At 30.1% G+C, this 15,680-nt stretch overlaps 1 protein-coding gene across 1 annotated transcript in view; it reads left to right on the top strand.

The window, feature by feature from the left end:
* Positions 1-273: 273 nt before the first annotated feature.
* LOC124360647 (guanine nucleotide-binding protein G(s) subunit alpha) overlaps positions 274-15,680 on the top strand; it is a 104,266-nt gene continuing 88,859 nt past the window's right edge. Inside the window, exons 1-2 of the mRNA XM_046814457.1 lie at positions 274-891; positions 1,039-1,111. Coding sequence (XP_046670413.1) covers positions 753-891; positions 1,039-1,111 — 212 coding nt within the window. The 5' untranslated portion in view covers positions 274-752. The remainder of the gene's footprint in view (positions 892-1,038; positions 1,112-15,680) is intronic.

The raw sequence follows: 15,680 nt of genomic DNA, 5'->3' as shown, positions 1-15,680 counted from the left end.
ATTAAAGTAAATCTATAGTGGGATGAAAGCAACCTGTTGAAATTGTATATAATATGGCCTGCTATTATCAAAATAGCGTTTCCAAAGTATGTTTATGATCATTATTCAGGGTATCAATGTTATTTTTACTAAATCTAAACATTTTCCAGTATGTGCTGCTCTCTATTGGAGTCGATGAAAAGTACTAGGAAATTGCACTAATATCTCTTGGCCAATCACAACGAAGTATTGTCCACCGCCTTCTAAAGCCAAACTCTCGTCTGTCTGCAGACGACACTAACCCCCTCTCACAGTTTGCTGGGTGTTGTGTCAATTACCATTTTGATTGGTGCGGTGCGACGTGATAAGCAATCAATATTCTAGTGTTAGCTGTTAAATATGCTGACTGTTACGTGCGTGGAAAAGCAATGAGTATTTCTTGAGTAGTGTTTGCAAACCAAACGTACAGAATGCATAGCAGTGGCTCTACCCACAATGCTATTCGTTCACACCTATGTACTGGCAAAACTGGCAGTGGTGAAGTGCAGCCCTTTTCGTGCGGGGTATAATTTTTTTGCCAATGATTAAACTTAGGATAACCGGCCGATATAACTTTATTTTACGTTTAGTTGAGTGGTGTCATGTGTTTAGTTAGTTGTGCTGTGCAGTGTGAGTGTTAAAACCCCTGCAAAATAGGGAATTTTGCAGTAAACGAAAGGCAGCGCGAGTCTCAATTGTGCTGCCTGCCTACCATAATAAACTGGCCTAATGTCATGGGGTGCTTTGGAAGTGCGAGCTCAAAAGCGGACCAAGAAGAAACTAAAAAGGGAAAGGAAACGAACAAAAAGATAAATCAACAGTTACAAAAGGATAAGCAAGTGTATAGAGCAACGCACAGACTCTTATTATTAGGTAAATCACTTAATCCGGTAGCCCTTCCCAGAATAGTGTCTTATCTGTCAGCCATATTGAGTCAATAGGCTCAACCAGTGTTTATTTATCTTTAATAAATTTATTCTTAGTTTGTTATTAATCTAGGATTTTCGTGTTTTTGTGAAGGTGCTGGAGAGTCGGGTAAAAGCACAATCGTCAAGCAGATGAGGATATTGCATGTCAATGGATTTAGTGAAGAGTAAGTAATTTAAAACATCTTTCATTAAATTAGTTTCTATATAAGTTAAGTGTTCCCGGTGAAGTATTTTAATATGAATTGTAATTCAACAACTACGTATTTTTGTTTATAATTTTTTCTGCAAAATTTCCTACCTTTTCAACCTCTTTGGCTAGGTACTGAATTGTGTAAAGCTATTATTTTCAGATATATCACAGACTTTTGACAAACAATCGTTGCCGAACAGAATCTGATATTGGGGCTTAACGTTACATCATCTACTTAATAGTATTTTGATACTAGCCTATTTAACTAGTCTACCTACTGAAACTACGGAATCGTACATGTATCTTCTAGAATGCCATCACTGATTGAAATTAATTTTACAAAAGGCCTGGTTAGAGATAAGTTACTCTACTGTACAAATTACTGAAAACTCTTATAGACTTAAGTTAAAACAAGATTAATAAACATAGAATGGGTAAAAAGTTCCAGATTTTTATAGATCGTATTTAAATCCGTATTCATAAATAATTACATGAACAATCTAATTTTAATGACTGTGAAAGTCTAACACATGCAATAACCAATGTCAGAACAGTTATAACTTTATCATCTACTAAGCCTAAATACTTGGTAGTGGTGAATGTGTTAAGGCTAATGTGTATATTGTCGACTAATTTTCTAGGTAGCTTATAGGTCCCTAGTTATGCTTTGTACAATTTGACTACTAAATGGTAGAGTAACTAGGCTAATGTTAGAGATCTTTAGTCGTCACTGTCCCTATAGACTATTTTAATGTGTATGTAATGTTGTGAATGTGTTGTTCTAATAGTGACAAAATTGTAATTATCCTATAGAGCAAAGCATTAACCCTTTGCGATCGGTCGTCAACTGTAGGTCGACCACGGCAGTTTCGCTGAACGCTCGCATGTCGACAATAGGTCGACCGGATATTAACTAACAGAAATTAAATACGACCTGAGGACAATCGAAGCAATTTTTATTGAGACCTCAAAGGGTTAAACGATTCCACACAGTTCATTTGAGTGGAAATTGTACCAAACAGTAACGTATTATTCTATCAGTTTAACCAATCCATAATTACTTAGATTATCTTATTATGATTATTTGAGTGCCGCAGCCATTTTCCATAAAGTGTCAGAGTGTTTCAAGGAAGTTTTAAGCATTAGGGGAAAAAGATATTCATCAAATAGTACTAGGTAATTTGACTATTTTAAAATTCATAACTCATACTAGATACATCTGTTGCCCAAATATCATATTGGTAGTATAGTATATTGTTTTTTAGTTAAAGAAATGTAAAATATTAGGATTTATTAAATAAAAGACTTTTTAACCACCATAATTTATTCTAAGCGTGAAATGAAAAGAATTGGGTTCAGAAAAATTTTTTTGACAAAACATCCATAGGCTACCAGAAAAGTCATCATAGTTTCATATAAAATTTGATATATCTTATTCTACAAAGTGAAAACAAGTTTTGTGTGTTTTGATTAAAGGATTTAAAAAAATTAACAAACTCAGGCTTTATTATTTTGAAAATTGTCAAAATCGCTGACCAATAATAGCCATTTTGAAAACATAAAGTAATTTATCTATTTTTTAAAAGTAAACAACGCTTTAGCAACAAACTAACATTCAGTAAATGTTGAAATTTGGTATTGTTTCTTTGCCATATGTAAAAAATTGTTCTATGTAAAAATTTGAAATTCAGGGAAACAAAATATTAAACTTTTAGTTTAGAAATAAGTTATTCTTTAAATTTGTGTGTTAAATTTGTAAAAATTAAAGGAGCAATAATGTATTAAAATATATAGCCTACAATTTTGATTTTATGGCACAACAACAAAATATTTTGTAATATATATTTTCTCACGGAAGTGGCGAAATTAAATTGTATCGTGTATTAACAGTAGACTAATATTTAAAACTGATGTCACAAGTGTTATGAGACATGGACCTGGTTTTTTTTTGAGACTTTAAATGTCCAAAATTCTGTGAACTGACCAAAAATTAGGCTGTAATTTTTTAATTTTACTATTTGTACTTAAGATATGTAAGGTGCCAATTAAGATTTCATAATCAAATAGTTTTCTTTTTCTTATAAGTATTTATAATATTACTGCAATGGATGTTACTTAGTTGAAATGGTTGTTTTGTAAACTGCAAGCTTATAATAGTCATTTATTTTATTTTATTATATATTGTTATCAAAAGTGGTAGGTAAGAACTATATGTTTAAAAATGTTCCGTGTTCTAAAATCATTTTCTAAGATCCCTTTAAAATTGAAACTGAAAAATATAAAATTTTTCACACCTTACAGTATTTAAATAAACATTTATTCTAAACTTGTATACATGCATATTTAAATGATCTAGAAATTTAATGTATTTAAACATTTGCTTTTTAAACAGTATTTTAAATTTTTTAATGAACATCCATTTTTTTAACAATTTGATAATGCTTAGCCTTTATTGTTTTACTGTTAGTGCTTTCTATCTTGAGTTTTTATCTTAAATAAATTTAAGATAACTGTTCCTGAAGTAAATTTACAAACTTTGTTTTTTTTTTGTGTGTTGATAGTTCATGGTAATGTTGTCCATGGTAAATATCTCAAAATCCATTGCGTCACTGCCAATCATTTTATCAGTATAGTATTTTTACTATAGCTTTTTGGAAGCGAATTATTTTAACCTTCTGTATTGCTTTACCAAATGTCTGGTAACACTTTTAATTCCTAGTCGGAGATTAAGTTAACAAGCTGGTTAACAAGTAAATTTTACTTTTCTCTACGTTTCAAACACAATCTCTTGTTTTCTTTTGGATATCATCTTTCAAATCTTTGTTTGTAGCCAGTATTTGTTTAAGCTGTTGTCTCTTTACTTTATATCTTTATAAAGTAAAATGTGTTTCTTCTTCAGGTTCATCTTTTTCCATTTTGCTTTTTAATTCTTTCTCTGCACATTCTTCTACTCTATCTTCAACTTAGGCTTCAATCCAGAGAAGAAACCCCTAAGTGCATATATATATATATATATTATATATTATTATTATTTTATTGTTAAAGTAACATTAAATTAGGTGAAGCCCTGGGCTTGTAAAACTCTTTCAACTAAACTAAAACATAAATCACACATGCTTCAGATATTGTGTGATGACACTACACTGTAAATCCTAATTTTTATAAGTATATTATAAATTAATATAACATTTACTCTAACATGCATATTATGCTGTGCTTAATTTCATGTTCAGTTTTGTTAGGATTGATTTAAGAAAGAGGAAAGTTAGAAGGTGCAACAGACGTTGCAGTCTAAAGAGAATAGCTGGAATAAGATTATTAATATTTCAGGATATGAAAATCATTAAATATTTTGAAAAAAGTAATTCTTCAAGAAGGCTAAAACAATGTTGATAGATTAGATTAAATTAGCAAAAATATATTCTAAACAGAATAATTTTAGCTTTCAACCACTTTCAAAGTTATCTTACATGTGGCCAATCAAACTTTTAACATGCACACACACCTGCAACACACATAATGCAAAGTAAAAAAAGTTATAAAGCTCTAAAATAATGCAGTGTGCTAAATGTCATGCTCAGATTCTCACTATGGATTTGGTTGTACGAAAGTTGTTTTTCTCATACTATAAACTTTTCTGACAGACACAAGCTGCAAAAGTTAAGCAGTCTAGTAATAAAAACTGAATCATACTTGCTGTTTTTGAATTATACAATCTAGATGCTAGCCATCCATTCTATTTCTCCTCCAAACTAACTATAGTTAACTGAATATAACTAGCAAAATAGGTACTGGAAGACATGTAGGTACTTCCAATTTTTTATTTGTGAAATTAATGTTATGAAACAGATTGTTTTTACCATGCTGAGTCTAAGTTTTCATGGAATTGTCAAAACATTAAGATTAATTTTTATAAAAGATCAAATATCTAAAAATAGGTAGTCCTAAGTTTTATAGAAATGTTTTTATCAAACTGGTTACAGTACTGTACAGTGGTAAAAATTTAGCTACAAATATTAATATGTTAATTTAACAGAAATTAATCAGGCTGACTACTAAGTAAAAAAATATATGTATAAAGGATCAGTAACAAAACTTATTATTTATCATCTAAAAAAAAAGTAAATCTGCTATAGGTTAAACAGCTCAACAGAGTTCTTACAGTGAAAGTATGTATGTGAATTAGCAAATATTATTTATGAAAAGTACCACAGCAATTACTAAAGTAGTTATTAATAACACTAATGAAATGTAAATTGAATTATAAATGCATTTATAATCCATTTACAGAGCGAAGTTCACTGACAACCAATAAACATAAACAAACACTATTTGCAGCATATCATTTGTAATTTCACATAAATTGCATTAAAAATTTCACTACTTCCACTCAAGGCTCTGTTTTTTTACTATAGCTAGTGGTGGGTCCATATTTCATCACATGTTAAAATTTTTTCAAAAATCTTTCTCCTTCAGTCGAATATTGATTTTTAGCTGCTTACTGATTTGAAGCCGGGTTGTTGTTTTGTGAGCATAAGTGAGTTATCTGGGCACCCATCTCGTACAGGTTTTCTTGTACTGCAGCTTGTTGTGAATAATTTTATGGACAATTCTAACACTCGTGTATATTTTTATATTTATCAGTTCAACAGTGATACAACTATTGTCTCAATTAACGTGTCAATCTGTGATTCAACAGAGGAAATCCCTACTTGACCACTTGTGTTGCTCGTCAGAAACTTTTGTACAGCCACTTTGAAACTGTTCTACCCATTTGCAAATGTTGATTCATACAATTATCTCTGTACACTTTAACATTCTATTGTGGATTTTAAAGCCTTTCTCACCTTCTGTGATTAAAAATGTAATCACGGCACGTTGTCCTTCAGTGGTGTAATTCTTGAGGGGGCTCGGCATTGTTAACAGAGTAAATTTAAGGCTATGTTTACAAACTATGATTGAACAGTTGATATGATGTCATTGAAAAGTTGCCAATTTATTGTATATCCTCAAAGTTTTATGTGGATCAATTCAGCCGTTTTTGAGCACTAGTAATTGGTCTTGTTACTTATTGAATGACCCTTTCTAACATATGACTTGTGTACAAATATTTTATGCGGCCATGTTGGTAGTATATCTACATCTTTTTCACATCACTAAATTTGATATTCGCCATTAATTTTGTATATGTTTAGTGCATTTTAGCTAATTTGAGATTTTACTGTCACAGTCCAACTTTTGCTTTGTAAATTTAATTTGTTCATGGTTTTACTATATAATAAGTAAACAAGATATGGGTAATGGTTAATTCCTTCTTCATTTCAATATTGTCAACTAATTAAATGGTATACAAGTATGCATAATTTTTATTAAAGTTTGGCTAAACCAGTACGACAGTTTTATAAAATTCAAAGCTTGTTAATAGTGCAACAAAGTGGATTAAACTAAAAAATAAATATTCAGAATTGCATCAAATATTTTTTATAATTGAGATTATGCCTAACATTATTTATTTACAACTAATTAAATTACAGAGAAACGATCAAAACACATACTATTACAACAACATACTAATTTAAAGCAATTTATTCACACAATACAGATTCCATATAACATAAAGTGCCTAGATTTTTCGTAGCTGCTAAAAATAAATATTTTAAAGTAGAGAATTAAATATTTCAAATTAAAGTAATACTTTTCAGCTTTTAGGAAATGTAAATATACAAAAAAAAACATATATCATTTAGTTGTGAGCTAAATTATGACCAGTTGTATTTACTGTGAACTGACAGTATAAAATAGTGCTAAGTTTTAAACTTTATTTATAAAATTTGTAAATAAAAAACTACTAAGTTTTATGTAAAACTGTATAATGGACTATTTTTTCTACAAAGTTAGATGCAGACACAGGTGCCAACCACAGAGTTCTATGACAAATAATAGGCATAACCTCTCAGTGGAACTTTAAAAACTTAAAAAAAATTACCATTGTTTCTAGGCAAATGGGGCGGGGGTGGCACACCCTTATGCCTAGGCTAGCAAGAATCTTTGACTCTTAGGAAATGAACCCCGCCAACTCCAACAGTCATCTCCCGTAGTAAACTAAACCTATTGAATTACCGTTGCATCCCAGAATCTCAACATTAGCAGTTAGTGATGTGCCTCTCCTGGACATTTATAAGGTTGCGCAGATTTAAGTGACACACTGGTTTTGTTGTGCCCATTGTGGATTCAACTGGAAGGTATAAAACAGGCAGAAATGAACCCTCCTGGGTAACCCAGAAAACATTAATCTACACCTATTCAACTAAATTACAGAAAATTTTCAAAATTTACTCCGCTGACTTCAATGCAGTTTCTGCTCGTTTAAGTATGGCTCTTCCCCAGTTCAATAGGGCTTTCCCTTAACTGCTTAAAAGCTTCATTAACATGTCTAATTAACCCCTCAAGGGAATTAACTTTCACCTCGTAAACTTTCTTCTTCATCTATCCTCATGTGCAAAAATATAATGGCGTATGATCTAGTAACCTGGGCGACCAGTGTATATGACCTCAATGACCAATCCATTTATTTGGAAACTGTTGATTCAAGTAGGTGGAAACAGTATTTAAAAAATGTGGTGATCATGTTGAAATTATAGCTGGCATCGCGTTGCAAGAGGAACAAGCAAATCAGTAATTCTTCTAAGTAAACTAAGTATGCCTGACCTGTTAAACGCTCTTAAAAAATTAAATGTCCAATCAGCTGATCACGAATAATACCACAAGTGCTCTTTTAAAATTAAACGTGGTTTATACATAGTTTATATTTTTGGTAAGTTATTCTCAAAACTTTGAAGTAGGAGGCTAATTGGCAATTTCCCTCATCTATATAACTACCTTCATTATACCTACCAAATTTCATCAAATTCTGAGCTGGTCATGTTTATACCCTGTGTTGATTTGATATGGAATGGCCCAGGGATAGAGCTTGTTATTATCGAGTGTTCTCCTTATTTACTTCACTTCATCCTGACTCGTTGAATCCTCTAGAAATACGTCTTGTACTAATAATACCTGGACTATGTTCAACAGCAGTATCAGTGTCTTCCCTTTCCAATAACATTATGTTGGCAAGAGTGGTTATATGGGAAATTTGCTCTTGGAAGTGATTCTGTTTCCCGTAATGTAAGAAATATAATACGAATTGTTCTAACATTTGGAATTCTGCGGTAAGAGTAACGTTGTAAACCTGTACTCTTCAGCAGTGACCGTAGCACTGCCTTCACATACACCATAAAAAACCCATATAGGCATATATTTCACTTGTAAATAAATGTGGTATTACTACTCTAACAATTTAATAATTACTAAGGAGAAAACTATACTTATACAGACTGAAACTCAATTACTACAAACAGAACAATATATACATAGACTGAAACTCGGTTGTTTGCTCTCCAAATTTGTTAAATCATACAATTCAAATCATATCATTGTTGAACAGCTACTTAAAGTATTTCCATTGTAAGAAATTTTCCCGCAAAACATCATTTTGTGTTTTAAAATAAAATCAAGCCATACAGTACCTGAATGCACTGCTAAAACCAATCTACTCTATGAAATAATTTTTCATTTAAGAATAAATTGGAATTTACAGTTTCTTAGTAAAATTTTAATTTTTTTAATGAGTAATTAACAAAGGTATTATCAGGCAAATGTAAAAGGCGTGTGGTTCTGATATGAATAAAAACTCATTTAATCAAACATCCATTCACTTTCTGTGTACTTTACACAGTTTTGTTTAGAATACAAATTTCTACAAGTTTTATTAAAAATTTTGATCTGTTTATAGGTAAAATAACAAAGTTATTGTTGCCCAAAGATGAAAATGGATTTTTCACTCAATTTTTTGCATTTTATTCTGGTTTTCTCAAAAACTACTTAACTTTAAGTTCTGTTTTATTAAATTTATCAGATCAAAAACAATAAGAAATTATTGAATTCGCCCCATAATGTACCCTACCAGAATTTCAGGAAGACCTCGTTCTACATGGTGAGCTGAAATCCAGGCAAAATCTTTCGCTAGTCGTAACCCGCTAACAAAGCATTTCGACCCACGTTTATATAAACTCTTTTCATTACTTTTACATGTAGAATGAGCTCTCACAGTTTCTGCATATGTTCTTGAATCACCCTATATAAGTGTACATCACACTGTTAAAATCCCTTAAGTCAAGTGCAGGAATCTTACCCACGACTACAAAACCAACTCTCTATGTCTGAGAGTAACACCCAAGACCACGTAGCCATTCTGACTTGTTGTGTTGGATGTACAAATAATTTACTTACAGTTTTGCTATAAGTTACTGATTCTTTTTATTGTGCTTCCGCTGAGGATTTCTGTTATGCATGGTCATGTGACAGAATCGTTCGGTCAATGGCAGCGTACTGATGCGATCCAATAGAACCAATTAAGGAAGAAAATAAGAATAAGAATTTTATTCTGCCAGAAAATATTCCACACAAATACATAGGCACGTCAATACAATGTTACAACTATTGTAATACAATGAACATTCTAAAAGTCTTGCTTCATCCACACTGTTGAGATGTACTCTTCCACTGAATAGAATGATCAATAACCCAGAAACTGCAACCCTGAGCCAATTTAAAAATCAAAATCAACTCTATTTGTATCCAATAGCATCAGATGCTTTTTTTAAACCCTGTATTGTTAAGGTGATTGTAGATAATATCGGATAACACTACAATATCTATTCTCATCTATACCAACCTCAGAATTAGATATTTTTAATATATAGTTAACGTAAAAGAGTTAACAAGCAATTTGAAATACAGTACATAAATCATGTTTTATTAGGTTTAAAACCAACAAAAACATACACATAGATCTGTGAAAAATCATGTAATTGATAGTCAGAAACAAACACATTTTTGATCATATCAAAAATCAGAGACATATTTTGTTGGACTTCAGATTGATCAATACCTTCAATGGGGTAACCATGTATATAAAGTTATTTTAATCCTTTCACAACCAATTTCAGGTTTTTGAAAGCTTTAAAACTGTATAAATTGCTAGGATCTTTAAAAACGGTCTTTGGCATTTTATGATTAATTCCCACATTTGGTTTTATAGACATTTGCAAAAATTATATTAAAAATCACATTGTTAATTAAAATTAAGCACTTCATAATTAAATAATTCTGTTATAAAAAATAAATCCACATATATGTGTGCAAAATGCAAAAAGACCGTGTACATTTAATTTGGCTATTTCCACTCATGTAGTGTCTGGGATACGATAATTACGCACTAACAGAGACCGATGTAGAGGGGTGTTGTCATGAAGTGAACCAATTGTTTCCCATCCATTTTTCAAAGCGTTTCCTCCAAATAGTACCTCTCCAGAACCTAAGAATTTCCATATGAAGTTCTTTTGCCACAGTTTGTTCTTCTGGAATGAACTCATAGTGAATTAAACCTCTGTAGTCCAAATAACACTGAGTATAACCCTCTCCCTAGCTTTTGTGCAAAAGAAATTTTTCTTTCCTTGGAGAAGTTTTCCATTCAGAGAATTTTTTTTATGTGCTATGCAAATCTAAAATCATTATTAACATTCTTCAGTTATAAAAGAAATCTTTTCAATCCTTATTTACTTAATCGACATTCTTCAGTTATAAAAGAAATATTTTCAAACCTTATTTACTTAAGTAACTCTTGAAATATATTATTTTATCACTGAAAAATTACAAATCCAAGTTACCAATTACACATAAAACAATTATCTGTAGATAAACTAATAATGTTAGTGAGATGTAACCATCCAAATAGTTTGAATGTATATAATTAGAGAATGAAACAGATCTATATTAATTTAAATTTATTTTGGTACAATTATTTACAAAAAAAAAAAAAAAAAACTGTGTAAGAAGTGTAAAATCAATCACTGTGCTTGTGCTGTAGGGCTGTATTGGACACTCAATGTGTATAGAGTACTACTGAGGTCAGTGGGAGGAGTAGTGAGGTGTAGTATGAGTGGGAAAACAGATGTTATGAATTCTCTAATAAGTGTGTGGTATAATTGTATTGCAAGAGAGGCAGTTTCATGAAGCCCATTTTGGCAGAGAGCTGAACAGAGTACTTATTAATTATTTACAGCTTAATGCAACAACAGTTGAGAGTTACTCGAACATTTCCAAAGGAAGTCGAATCTGTTTTATATTGGCTCTTCCATCTATATAGCGTTTAACAAACTCAACACCCTTACCTGCAGAACAGTTATAGGCTATATACCGGTATGAATTGACTAGAAATATACAAATTTTTGTCATTTAAGGTATAAAATAAGCCTACTTGTGTATTTTCTAAGGTTGTACCAGCCTTAAAAAGGGGGAACCAAACTGATATGCAAAATTACTGCCCTGTTTCAATTATCCAATAAATTTCAAAAAGATTTGAAAAGCCAATGAATATTAGGCTTAGTGAACACTTGAAAAAGCGAAAGTGAAAGTTTGATTGAGGAGCAGCATGGTTTCGCAAAAATAAATCAACAATCACAACTTTTGTAAACTTTACAGAATCCTAAATTGAATACATAGATACAAAAAATAAAGCGTAGCAGGAATATTCATGGATCTATAAAAAATATTTAACACTAAATCTATCCAAGCAGTAATTGGTTTAAAATTACAAGATATTGAAATAAGAATAATTATAAAAAACTGTTTGGATCTTATTTATCAAATAGTTAAGTAGTGATTTATCTTCTTAGTAATTTTGATAATAGAATATCAAAATTTTAATGTGAATTACAAGTAACTTTTTCAAGATATGTCTAAGTAGGTTTGATGGAATTAAAAACAAATTGTATCTATGCAAATGACTCAAAAGCCAGCTTAAATTAAATTTGTGTTATTTTTTTAACTGTATAGAATTTAATTTTTTTGCAAATAAAGGTCTTATTCTCAATATGCAAATACCGGCTTCTTTTAGAACAAAACAAAATACAAACATTTCTGAAATTCAATTTTGTATTGATAATGAATTTATAAATGAAACAGAAAAAAATTAATTTTTTTAGGTGTACATGTGGATGAACATCTGACGTGGGATTCACATGTTGACTGTATAATCAATAAAGTTCACATTTAAAGGTATCTGTGTTGTAAAACAATATTATATTTTCTGTGTAATTTATCAATGCTTCAAAACTTATTTTATGATTATACTCAATCCTAGATGGTACCCTATGGAATATGTGTCTATGGTGGGACCTTAAATCAAAATTTGAGAAAAATCTTTTGCCTTCAAGAAAAGTTTTAAGAACAATTTTGTGATTAAAAAGTGACGGTTCTGTTAAGGATATTGACAGTAAATACAGCAAATATATTCTTGATACAATCGCTTATGCTGTCACAAACTTAATCTAAAATACTTTTAATGATGTTCATTCATATGACACTAGAAACAAAATCAATGTAATATTACCTCATCATAACCTAGAAAATGTACGAAAACCACTACCTATGCTGGAATACAATTTTTAAACTATATTCTCAAAATAGGGAAGTACATGATTTAAGAAAATTTTAACATTGATAATAAGATATATTATTCATTTTTTTTAAGTGGTCAGGATGCTCTTATAAAAAGTTATAAGTTTTAGAGTCTGAGGTTGCTGCATTCCCAAATGTCATAAAATGCATTGTACATTACTTCCAAAAAATGTACTATGTTGTGCATGTTTTATGATATAGCCTCTATCTTTATGTATCAAAATCTCATGTCACAATGTTCGTTTACACAAATCTATGAAACAATTGAACCGATTTCAATGAAATTTTGTAGATATGTATTGTTTGGTAGTAGGATAGTTTTTATTTTTATCTTGATTAATTAACATACATTTTGTATTGTAAATTTAAGGATTTTATATATATATATATATATATATATATATATATATATATTTAAATAAAATCCTTAAATTCACAATACAAAATTTATGTTAAGTATATATTTTAAATTTAAGATTTTTTGTATTGCGTATTTAAGGTTTTTAATAGATAAAGAGTTGAATTCACTTGAGATTTTACATTAATTTACACCAAATGTAATCATCTGTGTAAACATAATTTTATGTCAGTACAATCTAGTATGTTTAACTAATTTAACCCAAATATTCAATTTGTTTACATTTATAGTCTTGAAAGCATAGAGTAAGCTAAATAGTAACACACTTCTTATATCATAGAGTAAGGAAATATTCAGATAAAAAAATTCAAAATTTTAATACACATATAGTTTTAATTGTGCATGTTTAGCAAATGTTAAGTATGCAGTGCTTAGTTATTACTGTAATGTCGATATAAAAGACAAAGTTTCTATCTAACTTTTACTATATTCTTTAAGTCTGTTATAAAATCTATCTTAGTTGTCATTTGACAGAAGTAGGCTTCTCTGTCTTACGTATGTATACATATTTTATTGATCGGGAAATAAGGCAAAATCAACTATGGAACAAAAAATAGTAAAACCAAAATAAATTAAAATGGCCATAAACATGCACTTTTTGACAGATTTTTTTGATCATGGCAACAAGGCAAACTTAACATTGGTGACAAAAATATATTTCACTTGAACTAGAAATGATCATACACGTTTAAAGCCTACAATATTGTGGACGAAACCATGGGTAACTGCTAATATATATAGATATATATATATATAATTTCAATAAGCATTGTCACAAAAAGTACTTGCTCCGACGGGACTCGAACCCGAATCTCTCACTTGCCGGGTGAATGTGCTACCATCACAGCACAGAGCCCTTACTTTTTACAATTCAATTATTTTGTATTTGGCCATATCTGTCACATATGCGTTTAAATAACCAAACTAACATATGATCGGAAGATCAAATACCTGTCAAACTACTTTTATTTACATTAATTATTAAATTTCTATAAATGGGAATAGCCAAATTTCATTTCAATAAACATTAAAAAATAATATGTGTGTGTGTGTGTGTGTGTGTGTGTGTGTGTGTGTGTGTGTGTGTGTGTGTGTGTGTGTGTTTATTTCATAAAAGGGTGGGTTGTTTAATTATACAAATGTTATTAAAATTTCGAAAGCTTAGCACACACAGAAAATGTACTTCCCTTTTTATGATAAGGGGTGAAATGTAGTCTCACAGGTGGAAGTTTAAAAATAACTGAAATGTTGCTGCCAGCTGGAAATGTGGGGCCCTTGGCCAATTACTAGAAGTCACTAATAAAATATTTCACAATGATTTTACATCGTATGTGGTGCATAGTTTAAAAATTACGTAAGAAATATTGTGGTTTTTGGTTTTGTTTTTTTTCAGCTTTCATAAAATCATAGTTTAGATTCACACCAACAAAGCACTTTTTCTATAAAAAATATTTTAGTCAGGATTTATTGCTCTGTTATGAGGCAATGCTTGAGCTAACTTGAATTTCCTCTTTGATTTATTGACTTCAAAAACAATCTTGGTTCTATTAATCTCTTCATTGTGAAATGTAGCCATTCCTATTCATTAATAAACTTAATGGTCCTATCAGTTATGTTGTTTTAAGTCTAATTTTAATGTTTTGTTTACAAAATTAATTAATTTAGTACTTAATTTACAAATATTGACTCTCATTCGTTATTGTGGTACTTTATTTTCATTAAAATAAAAAAAATTAACATTCATTGAAATTCCTTCAAAACTAAATGTAATTTTTTATTAATTTATTAGTCCAACAGAATGTTACAATGATATAAGACTCGCCAAGACGTAAAACTATAATATACTAAATAAAATTAAAATGCTAGCTAAACACAGTAAAACATATTTACATTAATTACATACACAATTACATTACATACATAGATAATAATAAATTTTTAGTACTTACAAACATGATGAATGATCTTAAGGTATTAATGTAAACATTTATTTGAACAAGAGATTCATATAAATCATTAATTAATTTTTTTAAATTGATAATTGCTTTAGTTTATTGGCTAAGCGTTCAGCAAAACCTCTCCTGTCAGTTACTGATGAACGAAATCCAATTTCTGCCTGTCTGTATACACGATAGGTATTGAACTAGATCATCTAAAAGTTGAAATTTTTGTATAAATTTTCAATACTACTTTTACATCACTATTGAAAGTGGTAATTATTGGCCTTTGGGTAGTCTCGATTTGAGGTAGTCTCACAAACAGACTCTGGTTACATTTGTCTTATGGGTAACCATGTTGGCCAGAGTATACTTTGCAGATTGAACATATGACACTATCCAATAACTTATCAACACTTGTAATGATTTAATACGCAGTGTAATTTTCATAACAAGTTTTACTGTTATATGTTGACTGGGAATACTTATAAAAAATAGAATGGATGATGTATTGATCCCATGTTTGGCAGTTAATATGTTTCTGCTATCTCACTTTCTTGTCTATTTGTTAAATAGAATTTTTTAATTTCTTTTTTCAAAGCCTTTGAGTTGAAATTTGGAATACA

The sequence above is a fragment of the Homalodisca vitripennis genome, chromosome 1 (genome assembly GCF_021130785.1).
Source record: "Homalodisca vitripennis isolate AUS2020 chromosome 1, UT_GWSS_2.1, whole genome shotgun sequence".
In the NCBI taxonomy this organism is placed as follows: domain Eukaryota; kingdom Metazoa; phylum Arthropoda; class Insecta; order Hemiptera; family Cicadellidae; genus Homalodisca; species Homalodisca vitripennis.
The sequence above is the reverse complement of the archived record's forward strand: the minus strand, read 5'-3'. Positions and strand labels throughout refer to the sequence as shown.